This window comes from Periplaneta americana, chromosome 3 (genome assembly GCF_040183065.1).
Source record: "Periplaneta americana isolate PAMFEO1 chromosome 3, P.americana_PAMFEO1_priV1, whole genome shotgun sequence".
NCBI classification, from domain to species: Eukaryota; Metazoa; Arthropoda; class Insecta; order Blattodea; family Blattidae; genus Periplaneta; species Periplaneta americana.
In genome coordinates this window covers 64,023,012-64,047,175 of record NC_091119.1, presented here as the reverse complement: position 1 = coordinate 64,047,175, position 24,164 = coordinate 64,023,012, and the positions used below count along the sequence as shown (strand labels likewise).

The window sequence follows — 24,164 nt, the reverse complement described above, 5'->3', positions numbered from 1 at the left end:
AAGATTATGTCTAAGAAGGCTCTGGTCATGTAGGCTAGCTATACCAAACGACCACAGTTTGGAACAAGAAACATCCTATCAGCCTGGACAAACGACGACATTCACACAAGAACTGAGGATACTCACAGTCATTGGTGTCATTGGCAATAGCAATAATGCCCATTGGTCGTGGTACTTCCTTCCTGAGCCACACCACATCTTCACCAGTATACTTGTTGGCTCGGATCACAGCATGGAGCACCCAGTCCGTCCAGAAAATGAAGTCACCATACACAGCCAGGTCAAATGGATGCTGTGGGGTCACTTTGGCCAGTATCTACAATAAAGTTGTCTATATCATCTTAGCACACAATAACAGATAGTAAACAATAATAATCTTCCATTATTAGTTATTCGAGAGAATTTTAGGACTACGAATAAACAGAGAAATGAAAGACTAGTAAATTTTGAAATGGAGAATTATAATTTCGAAAGTGTTCAAGAATTCACATACCTTGGGTTGTCTATCAATAATTAAAATAAAATGGAGAATGAAATTCATAAAAGAATAATGTATGGAAATTGAACTTATTTCTCGTTCTCACACATGTTCACATCAACAATGCTATCTAAAAGAACAAAACTTAAACTATATAGAACACTCATTTGCCCAGCAGTTACTTATGGAGCGGAAACATGGACAATGAAACTGGAAGATGAGAATAGCCTCTCATCTTTGAAAGAAAAATTATACGTAGGATTTATGGTCCAGTGTATGATAGAGGAGAGTGGAGAAAAAGAACGAATAAAGAGATTGATCAGCTATTGGAAGGCGAGAATATAGTGAGCTTTATTAAATCTATTAGGCTGAAATGGTTAGACATGTAGTGAGAATGGAGGAGGGAAGGCTTCCTAAGATGATAATGAACGCAAGAATGGAGGGAGAAAGAAGGTGAGGAAGACCAAAGAAGCGGTGGATGGATGACTTATTGCGAGACATTACAAGCCTGGAATTGGAGGACTGTGGCTGGGGACAGAGTGAAGTGAGAGCTGTTGTGAGAGAAGCCAAGGTCCATTTTGGACTGTAGTGCTATGATGATGATGATGATGATGATGATGACGACTGTATCTAAGTATTCATTAATTGATACATGCATTAATATATCCATCACCATTTTTGTGAGACCATTAAATTTGGATTATGCATTAAATTATTTTTTAAAGATGGTAGTGATTTGCGTCTGTATGTTTCAAACAATTATGCAGATATTTATTCAGCGATTTTCATAAGACAATCTCAGAAACATTCCACCTTCAAAAATAACATTCATCTCGTCATAATTTTATGTTATCAACTGAAGTCATTACAGTATTGTCAAATATCTCACAACTGCTTAAAAGATGTGCTCAAAATATAAAATCTCTGGACACATATCAACATAGCTCTGCAGCTCCTCTGAGAATCTACTCCACTTTGATCTGCCATCTCGTTGAGTTGTAAAAACAAAGTCTACTCAGGACTAAACAAATTCCCAGTGATGATAAGGTAACGAAATGGAATTAAGGGTCTTGATGTGATCATCAACGGGTTTCTATCTGCAACTGAAGTGGAATGGCTGGAAAAAGAATATTGGCAATGGGATGAACTTACAAAAGAGAAAACTGAGAAACTGGTTATTAACTTCCACGGTAGTGACTGTCTTATTTCTCAGGACGAAAGCAATAGAAATTTTAAACAGCTGGCAGCTTTACTGATACAGAAAATGAAGAGACAGAAGAAATGTTCACCATAGGCTGAACATAGTCCATTCAGTAATTTGTGAAGTACAAACATATCTAGGATTAACAAAACAAAGAAGTTTTCTTGATCAGAATGTACAGTCATGGAAAAAAGTTTTGTTGCACAGATACTAAGTCCCAGAAAGGAGACAGTGCGCATGATCAGAGGACGAGCGAGCTGGTTCACAAGAGAACGACTAGTTGAGGTAATAAAATTAGTTTCGTTTCATTGTATGTCTGATCATGTGCATTGTCTCTTCTCTGGGACTTCTGAAGTATCAGTGAGACAAAGCTTTTTTCTAAGACTGTACATATTCCACATTCTGACCCACAAGCATTTGTCAACATGCTAAAGCAGTTTCAACTTCAATCGTTAATCAAAGATAGGTAGATCTATACTTGCCATTCAAAAACAGACGTAATCAGTGGCATTCAGAAAGTGTGCTTCATTGTACTTCCACCATCTTAATTTTACAATGGATGAAAAGAAAAGGACGTTAAAAAAAAGAGGGAAAACATTTTGCTTAATATGTTCAGCTCAATTAGGATATGTCACATTTTAACATGAGACGACAGTTTAATAATGCACATGCAAAAGTTTATGAAGAAGACAGACTGTCTAGGACTGTTTTACAAAAAGTCCAGAAATAGTTTGAAAAGGCTGAAAAGAAAAATAAGTGAATCTGTGTTACCAGAGAGCCAAAATTTAAAAGGCCCAGTTATCGTGAGCTACAAAATTTCAAAACACGTTGCAGAAGAATAATTTCAAGGAAAAAACTGTTTCAGGACTAGATATCGAACCCAGGACCTTTGGCTGAGCACACCAACACTCTACCAACTGAGCTATTCAGGAATTATACCAGAATTCGGCTCAATTTTCCCCTTATATTCACATACTTCAAGTGGATTGACAGAATGCCAGAACCCAGCTTGAGTGCACACTTAACTGTGTGACTTACATTTATAGTCAGATTTGTATAATATGCATTACTGTTTCGATAACAGAAAACCACAAATTTAAATGATTGTTTTTCGTTTCTTATACAAGGCCACCTTAAATAATCGCAGAATATATTTTTTTTTTTTTGTTTTCATTTCATTATATCTGCCTGATTGAGGCAGCACATATATAAAGCACATTGTTATTTTAAAACTCATATCTCTATAAATATCGGCTCTATAAGAATTTTGCTTATAATAAAACTTGTCGGAAACATTTTTCGAAGCAACTTTTGTTATCGCTAATATGTTTTCGCGGGATATCAGCCGAGTTAAGATTTTGGAATGCTCCAAGCTTTCGACTGCTATTTCTGCAGCCATCTTCAGGAACTTCCCTGAAGATGGCTGCAGAAATAGCAGTCGAAAGCTTGGAGCATTCCAAAATCTTAACTCGGCTGATATCCCGCAAAAACATATTAGCGAACCAACGCCGAGAAAGCCTCAAATCATACAAACTTTTGTTATGTAATATTATTGTAAAATATCAATAATAATTTACTTCAGTCCCACTTATAACCCCTCCAGAAAGTGTTTTGAATGTCATATAGGCTAAAATCTAAGTGGCAACTAATTTATTTCACATACCAATTTTCGTAGAAATCGATTCAGCCATTACCACGTGAAAAGGTAACAAACATACAGTCATACAAACAAAAATTAAAAAACAAAATGTGATTTTCGATCTCAGAATAGTTCATTATACATGTTAACACCAGTAAATTTTATAAAAGCAAAAATCTCCAAAAAAATTTGGGTTATACTTTTATTATTAGTACAGATGGAGTAAAATGTCATGTGCGTTACTGATTTCAAATGAAGACATGTTATTTGTTGTCTTTTTTTTAAACTAACTTTTAATGTAATATTTTCAATGCATTATTTCTAAATAAATGAACTTGTAGATATTAAATATGAACAAAATCACACTTACCATTAAAAAAAAAATCACTGTACACAAGCAACATATCCATAATCACTTTATTGGTGTTATGGTGTATTTCCATGAAATGACATTACCCCATCTTCATAATTGTTATAATGAGGAAGTGAAAATAAACAATTTCTCGTACACACATTTCACTAGTCCAATCACATAATCTAGTTCATACTGTCCCTTTCCTTATGACTTTGTCTCCCAAGTCAGAAATTTATTTTTAGTCGACAGTTTAGCCTTCAAATCGTCCGTGAAATGAAGAAATACTTGACAAGGCCTTGTCAAGTTTTTCCTCAGCAAAGAAGACTATAATTTTGCTTTAATACTCACCACTCGGTTTGAACCATCATACTCTGCTCGCTCTATCTTGTCCAGCCTTGCATCACCCCAGTACAGTTTCTGTGCTTTGTGATCCAAGGTCAAGGCATTTGGCATCCGGATGTCTGTTGTGATTATATTCTCCTTGTCATAACCAGTCACATATGCTCTCTGAATGGCTGGGTTGTGGGAGTTCCAGTTAGTCCAGTATATACGCCTGTAAGACATTTTATGCTTCATTGTAGTTGGGTAGGCCTATTCAAAGAGCTGTAGTGAATCAAGGAAAGAATTCTCTACTCTGTATTATTCAAGAAATGAACATAAATATTTTATATAGTTCTTATCTATGGAATATTTAGTCAATTTTTACCAATCACTAAAATGTTTAAACAAAAACAATGTTCCCTGAAGAAGATGGCAGAGCTAGCCGTCGAAAGCTTGGAAGCTGATCTCCAACTCACCTGGCTGAGAACCCGAGAAGAGTTATTCTATATCAAACGCCAGGAAAGCCTCAAGTCATACAATGTTTAATGAATTTGTCTCCAAACAATGAATGAATGAGAGACATATGCAGTATCTTATAAACGTAATTTTTTCTAAGTGAATTGGAAAAAATTACTGCGAAAGTGCAGTGACTTCTCCTAAATGTCATGTGCAAACTTTGTATCATGTAATAATAATAATAATAATAATAATAATAATAATAATAATAATAATAATAATAATAATAATAATAATCCGTGGTGCTACAGCCCACGAAGGGCCAAGACCAACCAGCCGACTGCTGGCCTTACAGCCACATGCCAAAGCAGAGGTGGACGATCATCCAACCAGAATGGCGGTACCATGTGGTTAGCACGATGAGCCCCCCAGCCATTATAGCTGGTTTGCGTAACTGGATTTCGTTACCTATCGTAGCTCCCCAAGTGCATCATGATGCTGGGTGGGCACCAGTCCCATACACTGGCCGAAATTTCATGAGAAAATTTCTTCCCCCATGAGGACTCGAACCAGCGCGCATTCCGTAACGCGAGTCCTAGGCAGGATGCCTTAGACCACGACGCCAAGGCATGAGACATATCTTGTATGTCAGTCATGAAATTTCTCAGTACATTTAAATTTGTTTTAAAATATATATTAAGCAAATAAAACCAGCCATCAGCTTAGCACGAACAGTAGCGTGTTGTCTACTGATCCAGAGTTACACTTGGGTGTGGGTTCGATTCCCACTTGGGCTGATTACCTGGTTTTCTTTTTTCCGAAGTTTTTCCCAAATGTAAGACGAATGTTAGATAATCTATGGCGAATCCTCGACCTCATCTAGCCATATGCCATTTTGCAATCACCAATTTCATCAATACTAAATAACCCAGTAGTTCATACAGCGTTGTTAAATAACCAAGTAAAGAAAATTAAAACTGACTAAACTACTGACATTAACAAATGCAACATTGCTTGACATACATATTGCAGCTGTCGACGTCAATCCCACGTGGTTTATCATTCGCACCCAAAGTAATTATCTGCTCCACTTTGCTTTCGTTGTTTGTAAGATTGATTCTGTTGATAGTTGCATCATTGTTGCATGTCCAATACAGCATATTATTGATGGCCTCATAAGCTAAACCTTCTACCGAACCTTGTCCTGAAAATAAAATAAACGCATTTATACACAAATGTGGAATTATTCAAATTGTCGAGACATTTCTTTAAATCACTGAAACTTTCTAAAAAAATTAGGTTTCTATGAAAATAAACACGCCACTTCACAAAAAAGAATAGGTTCAAGAACATGATACGTCTTTTTAATTACTTCTTCATTTCGGTTGCTTTGGTAACTTTTTCAGTGTCACAAGTGAAAGCTATCCACAATATTCTTGTGCGAGTTATTGCTCCATTTCCGAATTTATTCCTAGAAATAATGGAGACGCAAAGACGAGGCTTCTTCCAACAGTGTTGTTAATCCAATTTCCTCGTGTGACGAGCTGTGATCGATGGTTACAAGCTTCTCTATAAATGCTTGTTTAGTTCCTAGTTTACAAACATCATCTGCCTACACTTTTCTTTTGTCCAGAAAACACGTGTTGATGAAAACAGTTTCTCACACCCTCCAAGGTTGTCAATTTTGATTTACAATATTTTTTCTGCAAGCATTTCTTTTTATTAATTAATTGCAGCAGTTATCCACCACACTGCGTGAACTGTGTCTTGCATATGACCATGTGACTGTTTCAAAGTTGCTAGACAATGTATTGAATGATAAAAATGTTAGTTCTGAGGAAGAAAACGGGACGGAAATTCGTATCAGTAGGGTTGGCTGCTTAAATTGCATGATACATATTTTATGTAAATTACATGTAATTTATGTTGCGTAGAAAAAGTAATTTTTACGCGATTTTCTAAGCTGCATAATAAATTATTTTCATAGAAGTGAATTAATATAAAGCCATGAGAGTACAATTTGCATTAATGGAATGGACTGTACGTAATGGTGGCCACAGTAATAGAAATCACCCCAATGCCATCTCAGCTGGCCTGAGCAGCATAGGGAAATGACTTTCTTTGTATTTGGCGGAGATTGGGTCACTCAATTATAAAGAGGATGGCTAGTATAAGTACATGAAATGTACCACATGTAGCAATAATTAGGGACATTACAACATGGTTTATTCAGTCTTATTACGAATATAATAGAAAATCTTTTAATGCTCTAAAAAGATATAAAATATTTAATACAACTTTCTTCTAAATATAGTATAGAGCCTGGAAGAGAGGCTGAAGAACGAAATGGTGGTTATATGTTAATTTAGCCTAATATTGACCGTTTTCTTACAAATTAGCTCCGTTCCATTACTGTAAACGAAATAATATTTTCATTGAAACTTCGAAACATCGTAGATTTTTAAATCCAACAGAAGAAATCCAATCTATAGCTTTTTTGAACAATTCACAACTACCGTACTTTCTCCTTCATTTAGAACCATAATATATTTATTGTTATGTAATCATTATTTTTAACAATGATTCGGAGATCTCAAAGGTTTCCTGGCATTTAAAATAATCCTACAAATAAATGGTTGCACTGCTACCATTATACTGTTTTATCCAAAAAGAAATCTCAATCCAACTTGCGTGCTTTCTTATGCCTAAGAAATACTCGATGCCTACTTTCTATCATATGTCAATAATATGAAACAAATACAGTCATCTTAGCTTTCTCTACAGATGAATTGGACATTCTTAACAAAGGTTACAAGTTTAATTACCCTCCACACAATTTGGACAATACTATTGATAATTTGGTTATAGAAACTGAACATGTTATTCAAAATTGTGAACACAACTGTAAAGATTATTTGAGATACCATACTTCTAAGATTATTCAGAATTACCAAAATGATCCCAACACAAAACGACAGTTTAAAGAAGCCAAATTAACCCACCAGAAAGTTACTGCACTTGGTAAAAAACTCAAACATAATAATTTGATCCACACTAAAGCTGACAAGGGCAATGCAGTTGTGATCATGGAAAAACCTGATTACGTTAATAAGACATATGAATTCATCGCTAAGAATAATATCGAAGAAATTAATTCTAACCCCATTGATAAACTTCAGAAATCTATAAAATCAGCCATAAAATCTGCTCCGGATATCATAAATGAGAAAGATGCACACAAATATATTGCTAAGAATCCAAGTTTACCAACCCTTAAAGCTTTACCAAAAACCCATAAAAAGGATTTATCTATGCGTCCGGTTGTTAATAGCGTAAATTCACCAAACCACAAAATTAATAAATTTTTGTTGAAATATTTGAAACAAATACTTAAGATAGATAATAAATATTCTTTGAATAATTCCCAACAACTCATTGAAAAATTACAACGCTTAAGTATTAATAAATCCACAAAACTTGTCTCTTTGGACATCGAAAATTTATATACCAATATCCCACTTGATGAAAATTTAAAGATAATTTCAGAGAAATTGCACAAACTTAATACCGATGAAAAAATCATCAATCAATTAATGCAGTTGCTTTCTGTTTGCACAAAACAAAATTATTTCCGTTTCGACAATAAATACTTCTTACAAACTCGAGGTGTAGCAATGGGTGACTCTCTTTCCGGTTTTTTAGCTGACGTATTTCTACAGAGCTTGGAAGACAAACATATCGAAAAACTTGCTGCTAAACATAACATCATTTCTTACAACAGATATGTTGACGACACCTTGTTAGTTTTTGAGAGTCATGCTGACACCCATGAAGATATCTTGCACTCTTTTAATAGTTTACATCCTAACTTAAAATTCACCATAGAACTTGAATGTAACAAATCTATAATTTTCTTAGACTTAGAAGTCATCAGAAAACATAAAAGTTTCGATTACGATATCTTTAGAAAACCTACAAACACTACCCATACTATTCACTGCCAATCCAGCCATCCCCAGTCTCATAAGCATAGTACTTTCGTTTTCTTAATTGACAGATTGTTAAATGTCCTCCTTTCCAAGAAAAACTATTTAAAAGAATACAAATATATAGTAGGACTTGCAACAGAAAATGGATTCAATAAAAAATTGATAGATAGACTTCTTTCTAAAAGAAAATCTCTTTTAAACAAGAGTTCAGATATTACGCTCACGCCCTTGACTGATACTAAAAAATCTAAATACTGGAACACAATGTCTTTTTATAATAACGTATCATACAAGTTGCATAATTTTTTCAAAAAAGAAAATGTAAAGGTCTCTTTTAGAACAGGTAATAAACTTAATAATGTTATTTCAAACAATATTTGTAACTTTGATAAATATGCCGGTGGTGGAGTGTACATGCTGCATTGTAAGAATTGCCCAAAAAAGTATATTGGCCAAACTAAAAGGAATTTTAGGACTAGATATTCTGAACATAAAGCAGATTTCCGTCACAATCGTAATAAATCCAAATGTGCAACCCATTTGATTGAGAACAACCATGAACTTCAAAAAATGTCTGACGCTTTACAGATTTTAAAACCCATCAGTAATGGAACCTTTAATTTAGTTGCTGAAGAATTTTACATAGCTAAATCGCTTAATAATACTGTTTCATTAATTAATGAACAATTACCTAGTTCCGGTAACCCCTTATTTAAATTAGCCAATGGAAACTCTTCTCACTGCGGCACGTACCCCCCTCCACTTACTTCATGACGTGTTTTCTCATACTGTGTTATTGCACCAGTCACCACCACGCTACCGACCAGGCCACATTACTTCTCTTACTACGCCAACACCAAAGATCTCGTAAGTGGTTTATCGTCACTTCATTTTTCTTTCTGTTTTCTATACAGGTCCCTTCACTAAAACTTATTATTGATTTTTGCAGATTTTACAATGTGCTGCCGCGTCATGATGACTGATGCAAAACAATATTTTAATTTGTTATTCTTTTAACTGTTTGTGTCTCAATTTTAAGCTGCAGATATGTTTTGCAGACTTCAATTTTTAAACAAACATGTTTCTGCAGGCTTTAACTCCAAATACTTTTATGTATTAATTTTTGAGACCTCATGAAGGTTTAACTGTCATATATATATATATATATATATATATATATTCGACTGTTCATAAGTCAAATTTTACTTGTTTTTCTTATTATTGTATTTTTATATTCTCACGTCATGTACCTTAACACATTTCGATGTTACTTGTCCATCTACGTCTTTATATGAAAGCTTAACATCACGCAAGTCTGACCTGAAGATGCTATTATAATAGCGAAAGCGCTAGTCAAAGATACGTTCATGTAACCTATGTAATATTTTGTATTTTGAATAGACAGTTATTGAAGGACTTTTGATATTTTTTCTTTAAATTTTGCTAATAAATTATTTTAAAGAAGTTGAATTTGAACCTTAGTGCACTTACGTTCCACGATGGGCTTGTGGCCAGTGCCATTGAAGAAGACAGAGTTGATGCTCCCTCGCTGTATGTCAGAGTAGAATATTTTACTGCGCTCATAATCAAATGTGAGCCCAATAGCATTCCTCATGAAGTCCTTGGATTGGATGCTGGGGTACGGGGCATTGCGGTTAAGTTCGTCAAACATGTTTATGCTGTCTATTCTCACAACACGTGAGTACACCAGAAAACTATCATAATCTGGAACAAAATCAAAGTTACCTTCCTTGTAGATTCGACTATAACTTTACTGTAAAAAGTATATTTACATTATTCTAATATTAAGTTTACTCCTTTTAGTGTCACAGGTTTTGTCATTGAGTGTTTGATGAAACTAAAGTGACAGTAATTTTACAACTTAAGTCCTCCCTTGAAAAAGGGTGCAACATTAAATTAATATGCGACTTCGATGGAAAAAGTAATTTTAAAGCATTCATTTATAACAATAAATGAACGCATCCAATAGCTGAATAAACTTGTAGGTCTCTCCTTGATTAATCAAATGGTTCTGCTACTAAATATGGGCCTAACTCAATATGCCTCCGATATTATTTTCTTTTGTCCTGAAATGTGTATTATAGATTTGTTGGTTACACCCTCATTCAAGGGAAGTCTTCAATTGTCCCTTAGTGTTTCATGCAGTGCTTTGTTTTTAAAAATTAATGACCTACGAGCATCACATGTTCTAGTAAAACAATGTTCACATTTGGAAATATTCTAGTCTGTATGGTATGGATTACAAATGGGAGTGGAACAAACATACTTATGCTCCTCATTGTGTTGTCTCCATACTTGGTGTCGCTGAGAAATTGCCTGGAATACACTCATTCAGGGACATAGTTCTTTTCGTGATGTCAATCTGTGAGAGCCATTGTAGCATTACGAACGATTTACAAATCATTTTCCAACCAATTTGTAACTTCACTTTCATGCTATAAAATGTCCTCAACAAAAAGCACAAGAAACATGCAAATAAAATGATATACCACTGGCATAGATCAGTGAACATGCTATCACTACAAAACAATGAAAGCTACGCAGTGGCGGTTCCTCGGGGGAGGGAAGGGAGGAACGTCCTCCTCACATTTTTCTTCTCTTGAAAGTAAATACCAAATAAAATATGTGCCTTGAAATTCGAGGAAGATTCGATAATTTTTAAGTTCACAGCTATAAGAAAACCTCGGTTGAATGAGTTTTAACGACGCGCGCTCATGTGCTGCTAGATAACTGTGAGAAAGATGCGAGATTGTTTGTGTGGAGGAAAGCCAATCCATTCCTCCTTTACTGTAGTTAACACACATAGATAACAGCGCACTAGCGGCCAGAGAAAGAAGCAGAGTTTTAAAGCAAGTAAATGAACGGAGAGGGAGGAGATCCTCCTCTGAATCAGCACGTGGGCGGGAAATAGAAACCGACTGGTCGTGCAGCAAGCTCACTACCACTGCCATCTAACGATGTTGCATTCAACCAGACTATAACACATTTAGGAGGAGGCACAATAAAAACAGTTTTAACGCAAAGCTATGAAAGACAATATTATTCATTGCACTTTATATATGCTACTATTCATGGATTCAAACTTTCAAGGATATTTGAAAGTTAAAGTTAAGTTTATATAAAACAAAGAGGAAGTAGTTCTACGTTAGTATCACAGATCTCTCTAGCCCCTGAAATTCACTTCCATTCATTGTCTACTAGACAGGGCAACAGCCAAGTTGTCAGTTTTGTATAAATATATTTGAAATTGAAAGTAGGTACTCCAAACTGCATTATTTTAACATAAAAAATTAATCGGCCACCGGCAGCTTTGAACAATAATGGTAGTATGACTTTACAAGAACTGACGTTCTTCAAAAGCATGTGATACTGAACTTGTAAAATGTATATGTGGCAACACAGACCACGTGGGTGGGTGCAGTGTTCTCGCTTTCCTCAGATTATTTCCCTTTCCCATTTCCGTAAAACGGTTCCGATTACGTGTTAGTAGCTATAATCTCTTCCAATACGTGTAATGCTGTAGTGTGCTCGAAAAATGTTGTGAGGTTGTGAATTACCTTGCAATTGTTAATTTGTGCAATTATTCAACAATGAATGGAAGTGAAAACATAATATATTTTGGAAAATTTAGGAAATTCAGTTTACAAGAACAGATTATTGCTATACAGAAGGGAAGGCCAATCCCAACACTACCTGGTCTTACATGTATGCATGTACAGTAGGCTAATTTTTAGCATGTTTCATTCAAGAAGGTGTCATTTCGTGCTGTTAATTTCTTTCCTCCTCTTAAGAAATACGCAGGAGCCGCCACTGAAGCTACGTTATAAGCAAAGTAAATTTAAATAAAAAGTCTATAGTTAAAGTGTTCAGAAAATGTTAATAGAACGAGAAAGTTTTACTCACTTTCGCACGTTCCTTTTTCTGTGACTTTTCCATGGGCGCATGCACATACTGGGTGTGTTCCATTGTAGAGACACAACTCTGCACAACCTCCATTGTCGATGGCACATGGGTTTGTGCCTTGTTGACGAGCTGTAGTAAACACTTGAATGTCCTTAAGGGCATCACCTGCTCCAGACAGGAGGATTCTGTGGTCTGATAGATTTGAAGCAGGTGCCGACAGAATGCTGCCTCGCTCATATGCTCTGTAAGCACAGTGATTATTATAATTATAAGAGTGCACAATGATGAATCAAGGTCAGTATATGTCAAGTATAGATCCACTGACTGAAAACTGCATCTGAAAACTAGTGATAAAGTTGACATCCCATACAACAAAACCGGTATAACAATAAATCCTGTTGTAACAATAAATTTTATTAGACCTGACATATTTCCTATATTTTAAATATGTTTTAACCATCATTACGACATTCAAATTTTGGAGAAATCTCTATGAAACAACAAAAACATAACAATTGTTTTAATTTACTCTGTTTTCATATTCAATACTACTTCACTTTTCACTTAGTATCACATTCTTAAAGATATTTTCCCATTATTTCATCTACTCTCTTTCATAGTTTTGTTGACCGATCTTGGTATTCTGTGCAAGAGAGTGTTACAACACAACTCCACCTGCTTCAAGGACATATGACCCTTATCAGGATTTGCCTTTATGCTTCCTGCCACCGGCATTTTTCACGTTTGAGTGTTAGTTGTTAATGAAAACAAGTCAGTTTGGTGACTAAATTAGCTGCGTTTAGTGACTTATGTGGGGAATGAAGTAAACTGAAGTAGCTAAAAAGTATGGGTTTGCACCAGAGGTCTGCATCGGATGTTTTCGCTTGAGCACCAAATAGTTCATAGCATAATCCGATAGGTAGCACACATGCATGATGGGTAAAATTGTCACGAGCGATAAATCCTCGAACAGTATAAGCCGAGCGTTAGACATTCGTTCTTGTTACAGTGATGAACTGTGTAGTAACATCATAGATGTTTATCATTTCAAAACTTTGCAGTGTTTAACCAACCTCTCCATAGTACAACTACAAAACTTGCTTTAAAATGTAATATAAATGTTGTAGGTAAATGTTTTTTTTTTTCTTCCACACAGGAGTGATTTTGTTTTTGCCACATCTGATAGATGATATTGAATGTAAATGTAATTTTTATAAACGGAGAACACAATCACGATAATGCAAGAACTGTATCAAGTTTTCTAGTAATAATAATAATAATAATAATAATAATAATAATAATAATAATAATAATAATAATAATAATAATCTCTAATAATTAGTGTATCAATCTTTGCGTCTGTAACAGTTGTGCAGCATGATTATTCGTTTTATTATATTTCCTGTAACGTTATCTCTGTACTAATATTGTTACTAATCTACTGCTATATCAATAATATTTTGTAAAACGTTTCTACATTGTCGCAGTATATAGGCGGAACTCTATGTATGGACCTATCATATTATATATGTGGTAAATCAAATATTGAATAATTATTAATTAGCAATAATAACTGTATATCGAAGTTTTTCATATTATTTTATATATAACTTCATGTTCCTGTTTTGGCACGTTCCATTGACTGTTCCATTAAACATCTGTCATAAACGCAGAAAATAAAGCCTTATTTTTACTGCGTGAGCAAAACATATGTGTATCTTATCTGTCGCCTTCCATACAAGATAAGACATGTCGGTGAGATGACCTTGTATTGTGTTTCTATTTATTACGAGCGTATCACGACCGATCGTATCTCACTCGTGAGTGCGACACTCGATCGAGTTCAAGCGAGCGATTTAACTCCAATGCAGCACTCTGATGTACAGTCAAAACTTGCAACATTCATAAAGAAACGCAAGGAAACAAAGGACAGTGTCGCAGAAGACGTTGACATTGCTACCTTGAAGTGATTTAATGAAATGAAGGCATTTAACATTCCTATAATAGGTCCTGTTCTGTGTCAAAAAGTGTTTTTAATTTTGCCAGTATACTTGGTAATTGGAAGTTCAAAGCAATGAACAGTTGGCTACAATTTTTGAAGAGAGACATGGGATTATTTTTAAAGTGGTATGTGGAAGAAAAGAAAAAACTGCTCCCATTGGCGATGCTAATACCTGGCACATTACTAAAATGGCTGAAGTCATGAAACATTATAATCCAGTGTTTAAGTCGATAATCAAATGGGTAGTAAATGTTACTTCATAGTATGAAATGTTGCTTTATACTCATCTTTATTATATTCTCTTTCAGAACATAAATTTGTGCAAAATTTCATAACTCCTCACTGCAACAATAACCCTCATATAACATTAAGGGCCCCTTCAGGCGAGACCACTTAGCAGCACCACTAGTGGCATGTTAGTGGCACTGCGAACGCGAATTAGTGGCACTGCAAACGCACATTAGTGGTACTGCAAACACGCATTAGTGGCACTGTTTAATGTACTAAATTTTTGCAGAGAAATTTTCAGTTTTCCAGTGAACATGAATAGAAAGAGATATACTTTTGGGAACTTTGATCATATGGAGAAATCAATCTTCTTAATGTATCCAGCTGTTTGCCGACAACATAAAGTCCACTATAGTCCACTGTAGTATATTCAGTTGTTGTTTTTCACGAGAAATGAGGGGTATTTTGATCAGTGTTCATTATAGATGCCTGTTGCTAGTAGCCAGAGTTGGGGTGTAGTCAATATATACTGCAGGACTGTGTCTTCTGCAACTGGTACTGATGATTTTAATTTACTTCTTTTGTGGTTTATGGATGGACAGTATAAAAGAATGTGTTCCAGAACTTCATCATGATTATTACACCACAGACAAGTAGGATTATCAGAAATGTGAAATCGGTGTAGGTACAATCGAGTGACAATGTGACCTGTTCTGGCTCTTGTTAAAAATGTTTGAACATGTCTGGGCAAGTTTTTGTACATTTCCAGGTCATTTGGTTTCTTTTGTACAGACTGTAAAATTTTTCCTTTGTCAGAAGAGAGCCAATTGGTGATCCATAGGTTTGTAAAATGAGACTTTACTGAAGCAAAAGCACTGGATAGAGATATCACTAGAAGAGGTTTTGGTTGCAAATATGTTGCCTGTTTTGCAATGTTATCGACTTTCTCGTTTCCAGGTATACCACAATGATTAGGTATCCACTGAAATGTTATTTCCCTTTGGAGTTCTTTTAGTTTACGTAGTTGTTTCTGAATTGGAATAATTCTATGTGCATATAGGTTTGATACATATTTTAATTATATTAAATTGGAGTCGGTAAGCATGCAAATAGATTTTTCAGAAATTTGAGTAACACACTGAAGAGCAGCATCAATAGCTAGCAATTCAGTGTCAAGACTGGAGGAGGATGAACATGGTATGAAATAACTTTCTTGATATTTTGGAATATAATACCCTGCTCCTGATGTCCCATTATTAGGATTTAGGATCCATCTGTATAAATTTGAAGGTGATCCTTATATGTAGTGCAGAGTAGTTCCATGGCATCTAACTTAAGAATGTATGGAGGATCATTTTTGGAATGATTGTCCCTCAATCGGATCTCCTGGTAGGGACTGCACTGAGAGATGCCAAGAATCGTACTAAAGTACTTATTTGGAACACTAAAAGTCACACCATCCAGTCAATCAGAGCCAAGTTTAATATCATATGGAGAAAGAATAGATGTAAAAATAGAAGAAGAGTCTGGGTCCATCGATAAATTTTGGAAAGACAGAATTGAGGACTATTTCACATTTTGTTTGATGATTTATATCAGGATAATAAAATTTTTTTTTTTTGTTTTGCTTTTTTTTTTTTTTTTTTTTTTTTCGTATCTTTTCCCATGTTCAAGAAATCATTTCAAGAGCTTCAAGCAGGAATTACCAATGAAACTCGAAACAAAAAAGACACTGTGGCACAATAGGCTGTACACTGTTGTGGCGGTGTAAGGAAATGGTGGCCCAACAGTTGTCAATTAGCATTGCCACTCATGCGCCATTAAAATAGTGGCTTGGCTGTGGCCCTGTCTGAAACATATAATTTAATTCTATTTATCACGACGGGAAACACCACTTTTAGTGGCTGCCATCAGCGATGAAGCCAACCACTCAGAGTGTCTGCAGCACCACTATTCTGTGGCTGTGTCTGAAGGCCTCCATTTAAATCCATTATTCACAAGCGGCAGTGCTTCTAAAAGTGGCCTCGTCTGAAGGGGCTCTAAATGTTTCTAATCCCTAAAGAAAATCGTTATATCGAGGTTCAGCTGTAATTATCAAAATATAAAGTGGATGCAGAGGTCAGATATAGAAAGAATGGGTTATTTTGCTTGGTACAGTTCATCTAACTTGAAGAATGCACGCAACAATACATCAGTGTTTATCACATATTTCTTCCTTGCATTATTATTATTATTAGTATTATTATTATTATTATTATTATTATTATTATTATTATTATTATTACTAGCCGTACCCATGCGCTCCGCTGCACCCGTTAGAAATAAATATAAAGTAATTACATAATTAAAATATGACATTTGATCCAGGGAACATTCGTGTTTGATAGAAGGATAAATCGTTTATTATGTTACTTAATTTAAATTGTATTAAAAAATTAAAATGTGATCATTTTGATCCAGAGACCACTCATTTGGTCATAAAAATTATTTTAGGAAATACAGGAAACGAATGTACAGAATAGCCTATCAAGTTTTCTGTGCATAAGAAGCTATTTTAATCTTACCTGTCCTCGATTCACTCAGAAGGTACTGTAATAATATTATAGCATTATGTCCATCTAGAGAAACTACACTTTCCAATGGTGAATTAATAATTAATTATACAAATCGGTTAATTAGCTTCCGATATTACTTCATACATGCACAGAAACATTCTCTGTAGGTTGTTTCATAGCTTTCGATTGTTGTTGTCCAAGGCCCCTTAGACGAAGTCATTTGTTTTTTATTTCATTACACCGTCTTAGATGGCGTTGTTATTGTAATTTTGAAACTCATTTATCTCATTAAATATCAGTCTTACCAAAATTTTGCATAGAATAAAACTTATCGGAAATTATTTGTAAAGAAACTTTTGTTATGTAATATTTTTCATGAAAATTAATAATAAGGGAGATATTTCGATTTATTTAATTCAAGCCCCCTTATAACCCCCCTTATAAATAAAATATTTTGAATGCCATGTAGCCTAAATTCTAAGTTACAACGAACTTAATTTATACTCCAATTTTCATATAAATCAGTTCAGCCATTATCGCGTGAAAAGATAACAAACATCAGAGAGACAGACAGACATACATACAAACAAAAATTTCAAAAAAGCGATTTTCGGTTTCAGGGTGGTTAATTATATATGTTAGGACCAATTATTTTTGGAAAATCGAAAATTACCAGAAAAATTTCGGCTACAGATTTATTATTAGTATAGATTATTATTATTATTATTATTATTATTATTATTATTATTACTATTACTATTATTATCACCATCATCATTAAAATCGACACAATGGATAAGATAGCAAATAATATCTTTATGAAACAAGCATCAAGAATAAGTTGATTGTAAAAGGAATGGAGTATGAAAATATTCTACCTTTCAGAAATTTTCTACATCAATTCATTATCAGCTCTTGGTCTATTTCTGCTGTTACCACCACTATGAGCTAGTACTTGGACATCGTTGTTCCTGAACAACTGCTGCTTGCTTGTCACTGTAACTGTCACTGCTCTCACATCACTATTGTCTTGTCTGTTTCCCTTTCACTGTCTGAGTCAAAATTACATATTCATCTCGAATCAAGAAAGTTCAGAACCATAATATAATAACTGACTGAAATGTTTCAGTTCATACTGAATGCTATTTGACAATTTCTTTTACTAGCATGATCATGCCCAGAAGTGTTAGTCTTCAAATTTCTACTGTGTTTATCAAAATATCACATCTATAAACAGAATTCACAATTTTTTAACCATCAAGTACTCAATTTGAAAAATGCGAACTGAAACTCTCACATCAACCTTCACAATAGTCTTTCTCAGTTTCAAGGTGTACAATGAGGCAAATGCAGCACCGCAATAGTTCCTTTTTGATAAATTTACAGCCTTGTGATTTCTTTTGCATATTTACATTTTTACTATTTATTTACGTGATCAATGACAAAAAACATGGTTAGTTCAGTGAAATGTCTTCAAAGGTAATGCTAAAGTAACGAAATTTCCAGTTTCATGAAATTATTTTATTGTCCCTGAACTTAAATATTTTACACGTTAAAAAATTTAAGCTTAATGTGCGGGTGCTCGTGTAAAGGGGGTTAAGTATGATTCACTAAACTGGGATAAGTACAGATTTCAACTCTCCACAATTACTTTTTTCTTGTGTTAAAGGGGTTAAATCATTCTTCCATCCTTGATGCAGTTACAATACTCCGTATTTTGTGACAAAGGGGTTTTGTTCAGTACCAAATAAGAGAAGTTTGCATACCTTACAATTTGACTTAACCCCCTTTACATGAGCACCCGCGAATGAATACCACAATAAAGAAAATTTCAGTTTAACTTAATAAAAAGTCATCCTGTTACGAAAAAGGTTATTGTATCAGTATGTGTAACAGAATAAGCAATTAGAAATGACACCATGTTATGCCAGGCCATTTGCTAATATACTGGGTACTCTTGTCTGTTTCAACGAAAAATAAATGGGGGGGGAAAACAAACTAAATAAACAAATGAAAATAAATAAATATACAAATAATACATAAGTAAATAAACAAACAAAATAACTGTGTTCTGGGAATTTCGTTGGAAAATTTGTTGCTAAATGTGGCAACACTGACTTGGGAAATTGTTCAATTTAAATGGCTGATTTACTTGGTAGTGCACGATAGTAACAGAAGTGTAATTAAAACTGTCCAAATGCCAAATGTTGCATTGTAGCAGCCGCATATATTGTTTGGAAAGCAGTTTGTGTTAAAGCTACATATTGATTTGATTTATTCATATGTGAAAGTATATATATATAGTGGGGGGGGGGCAGAAGGGGGAAAGAAACTAAAGCAAATTCTTGCTATATGAGAACTAGACAATATACTGAACCCATTAAACTGTAACTTGTAATCTATTTCAATTCAACGAAATTTTAATATAATGAAAATAATTATGGTAACTCCGTAAGTTTGTTATACTGGCAATTCACTGACATCACATTTCTTAACAACAATCTACACTAAAAAGCCATTCTCCCACCCGCACACCAGTTGTCATGTTCCACTTATACTCACATGTCAATCCAGAACACACGATCCTGGTGCACAGTGATAGCACGTGGACTGTCCAGAGTTTGCTCCAACAGCACTTCACGATCTGAGCCGTCATAATTGATTCGCTCAATCCTGTTGGTTCTTGAGTCGCACCAGTACAGCTTCTGGTTCTGTGGATCATATGTGGCTCATTATATACTGGTTGAGGATGTGTTTTTGTATATACTTCGTACTGTTGTAGTATACTTAATTTGTTTTTTTTTTTGGTTGAATGTATAGAACTTCCATGTCTGTTTCTATGTTGTTCTGTTTGTTTAACCCTATTTGACTCTACATTACAAAACAGAAAAGCACATTCTAGCAAAGCAACTGAAGAAACTGGAAGAATCAAGGACCTCACTAGTTCTGATGATGACTGATACGGAAGTCAGAACTTGTCAACTAGGTTACACCACTTATGGCCAGGTTTGTCCAAGTATTGTTAGAACACTTAACGACTGTTAAACCTTCAACAGTTTGTTAAATACAGTTTTTCCATTTGTTCAACACCAGTTTGGCTTAACAGATTCTTAACCGTTTGTTAACTTTAAATGTAGGATTTCAGGCTGTTAACTCATTTAACAAACAGTTAAACATGGCGGATAACACCACAGCTGTTCAGACAAAAGTTGTGAAAATAACGTGTTATGTTTCTCTTTCAGGAATGTTTAGAGTAAGGGCCGGTTTCACCAAGATTCAGTAAATCAGTCCAAATGAAACATTAACTAGTACTGAACATTAAAATATTTACACGAGTACGTTTATATGTGCGCTGTCTCCGTAGACTTCATGCCGAACAGCTATATATGCCTCGTCGCGCTGGTTACGTCATGACTCTCCGATGGCGTAGTCAGTAACAAGTTAGCTTCCCACCCCAGGGGCCCGTGTTCGATTCTCGGCGATAACTTTTTTTTTTATTAACGTAACTAATTTTTATACGTGTTACCTTTCTTCATTTTTTAAATTTTGTGAAGTGGAACGAATTATTTCGCCACTCTGGCTCCACTAGGAGAATTTAAAAAAACTCTTGGGAGATCAATTTTCTTCCCGAAATAAAACTAAGATAAACAAACAAATTAAAGAAAAGTAAAAGAAATACACATGTGGATCTAATACATTGTCCACATGCCACCGGGTCTATCACTGCCTGGCATTTTCGGGGCTTTGAGTCCACCAGATCGCGGAAATAGTTCTGGTCCTTAGCGAAATCTTCCCAGGTAGCCAGAACTTGATCCCAGAACCGATCTGGATTTTGAGGTGGGATGTCTCGATATTTGTCAATCCTTTTCTTTTTCATGCTTTTCCGTGAACCGTCTTTGAACGTTTATGGCGGTGTGCGCGGGGTGATTATCCTGCTGGAAAATTAAATTTCCATCGGAAAGAAAACGATTATAAATTCCAAGAATCCAGCTCTTTCGCTTCTGTTTTAAAGCCAGTACAAACATATCTTATCGCTAGCTATAATATAATTCTAATAAATGAAAGTTAATATACCAATTAAGTTTTGTTATGTTTGAATGCACATTGTCTATTAATTTACTACTATATCTTAGGTACCGGTATGTAGTTATAATAATCACTTTCATGTCTTAAAATAAAACTCAGTTATATGTTACCGTAGTTGACTAGTTCCAGCTTTGTCTCAGCCGTTTTTATGATATTCTAACCTATGATCAGTTTCTTCTAAAATTTTGAGTACCGGTACCACGATCTTCGTGACGCGGTATCTTTTGTGAATTTTTGTGTCATTCAAATTTTCAAAATGATCGGTTTTTAAATGGTTAATATTATCTCCATTTGACTCTTAATTTTCGAGCAGTTCCAGATATAACAATTCTGCGTCGAAACGTTCCGCCATTTTATATTGCAACTAATGAATAATTAAAAATTTAAAGACGGAAATTTCTATCACTAAATTTAATGATAGTTTTACTGGTTCGTTAGGCTAAAGATGCTTGATGAGATATAAAAATGATTGAATGAACCAGTAAATTACATTAATGAATCATTAAAACCTTAATGAAGCTTTGTGAAACCGGCCATAAGACTGGTAATATATAATTTAAAAGATATTTTGGAATATTAATATAGGGAAGATAATCTTTATAAGTCAACTGATTATCATACTGATGCTTATTTCGATGCTGAGCTATTATCCATTTAATATTGAGGAAATGTGCGATTTCAATTTGGCAAGAAATCGGAGTCAGATTTGAATATCCTACAAATAGAAATAGGCCACTTGTTCCAATTCACCAGCTACTATTAACTCTAGATTTTATGTTACTGGCTCTTCAACTATAGCCGATGTCAATAGTACTTCAAAATACGCAGTGAGTAAATAATAAAATGTTTCAGCAGCAATTACTTCTTTAGGACGAAATTACATATAATTTATACATGGACCTGAATTAGAGAATCTTATATGATACGGAATTCTCCTCGGGGTTTTGTGTACAGTTGACTACACACACATTCGTGTAGCAACTTTCATTTATCAACTCTCTGCACTGTATTAATCATGGCTACTGTAGCAGGTTACGATTTTACACATGTTTCATGACTTACTCTACAGTACAGAATTTAAATAATTATATCAGCCAATAAGAAGTTGTCTTATATATGCAAAATCATTACCAACTGCTGTTGAGTAGTTAGAATAGTATTAACGACAGTTAAAGTTAAGTGTTGGTTATTTTAAACAAAATTATGTTGGAAAAATGGAAAACATCTTAACAAAACGTTAAAAATAAACCAGCTGTTAATTTAACATTTGTCAAGCCAAATTAAACATTACTTGGAAAAACTGGCCATTAGTTTTTCATATTAACACCAGAAAATCTTTATTATAATTAATTATATTCTTAAGTGATACAAAGTGTGTAATCGAGATGTATAATGAAGACGAGAAAATTTATTTACTGTTTCATACTGAATATAAACAAAATCTGTCCAGCTATTTAAATGATTTCACTGTATTCAGACTGAGTGATGATGTGTCCAAAATATGTAATTTCATGAAAGTATTGGAATCGATAATTTGAAAACTCACTTTTTATAATGAGAAAATGAAAGGAAACAATGAAACATCAGAGTTCCGGGTTTTTAATTACATAGGAGTGTTTTCGGGATGTAGTAGAATTAAAGATGTGCATACAAAGTAAATTTTAAGATATTTTGTAACAAAATAAGAACATTTATATTAGGGAGAAAGGACAGATACAGCGATATTTTATAAAATATATTATAAACTCACTCCTAACTTGGCATATCTTCGTACAGTCAAGGATAATTTTCTCCTTTACATCTGCTGTGAATAGAGAAACAGACCCACTGACTGGCCTAATGTTTCCTCATCAGTAATGCTACAGTTACAGGGGATGCGTATTCTGACAAACTCTCGAATATGTCAGTCAATAGCAGGATCTATCTTGGATTGACAGCTTATCCTATCTCTCAGCAGTTCTTCACATTTAACACTCCAGACAAATTTCTTGAACATGAAAGTATTTCCACCCTCATCATTTGTTGTGTCTATTTTATTTGTGTCCGATATGGTTCTCCCTAGATTTTCAATCATTCTCTGGTTTGCTCTTGACTTAAAATTTAGGCATTCACTGCCTATTTTTCTCTCATTTAGTAAATCTTAATGAGGGAAGCTGCCTCAATTCCCTCACCTGTAAGGGAAGACTTGGTACCACACTGGGAAGGCACCATGTGTACTTGCAGAAAGGGGAATATTTCTGTCGCCTGCCTGTGGCAGCCAGTTGGCAGTACCACACAAGAAAGCCAGTGTTCCTGTGCTTGCAGAAGCCTAACTTTCCCAGCTGAGGCAAATAAAAGACTGGTTGTCAGAGCAAGAATTCAATGTTGTCTGCCCTCTGGAAGCACTCACATCACCTCACGATGTCAACCTCTACTCTCTACCATTCACATCTGTAGCACTCCTCACTTCGATTCCCTACATTCATCCCGGCTTGCTCGACCCCAATTCTTCCTCCGAAATCCTTCTGCTGTAGAAAAGTCACGAATTAAATACACTGATCCCTCAATTGTGGAGTTTTCCCATTTCCCCACTCCTGGCATTGATGAAAAGTCCCGAAGCTAGGCTCGTTCAATCACTCGATTGCGAGAACTAACCCTGAATCTATATTCCATCTCTCTCTTGTTCTCCTACCCCACATCGTAGGTACTCTCTTGGCAAGCCTTACACTCTCCTATTCGGCACTTTCGTTATCCGTCTACCTTTTCCTCTCCCCACATCATAGTCTCAGAACGAGTTTCAAAATTATAAATATCTATTGTGACACTGAATGGAATAATATCCGAGGTCAGTCATTAGAAACAAACAAACCAACCAACCAACCTGTAAAGTTAACCTGTAGAACAGACTTGGAAGCCTAATTATTGAATGAAAGTGAGAAAGAAAAATAACT

At 34.8% G+C, this 24,164-nt stretch overlaps 1 protein-coding gene across 2 annotated transcripts in view; it reads right to left on the bottom strand.

The window, feature by feature from the left end:
• LRP1 (LDL receptor protein 1) overlaps positions 1–24,164 on the bottom strand; it is a 423,729-nt gene that overhangs the window by 108,478 nt on the left and 291,087 nt on the right. For both annotated transcript variants that reach the window (XM_069820634.1, XM_069820633.1), the window contains exons 36-41: positions 19,711–19,859; positions 12,364–12,605; positions 9,931–10,164; positions 5,474–5,654; positions 4,022–4,226; positions 127–316 (exon numbers count right to left, since the gene is read on the bottom strand). In XM_069820634.1, the coding sequence (XP_069676735.1) occupies positions 127–316; positions 4,022–4,226; positions 5,474–5,654; positions 9,931–10,164; positions 12,364–12,605; positions 19,711–19,859 (1,201 nt within the window). The remainder of the gene's footprint in view (positions 1–126; positions 317–4,021; positions 4,227–5,473; positions 5,655–9,930; positions 10,165–12,363; positions 12,606–19,710; positions 19,860–24,164) is intronic.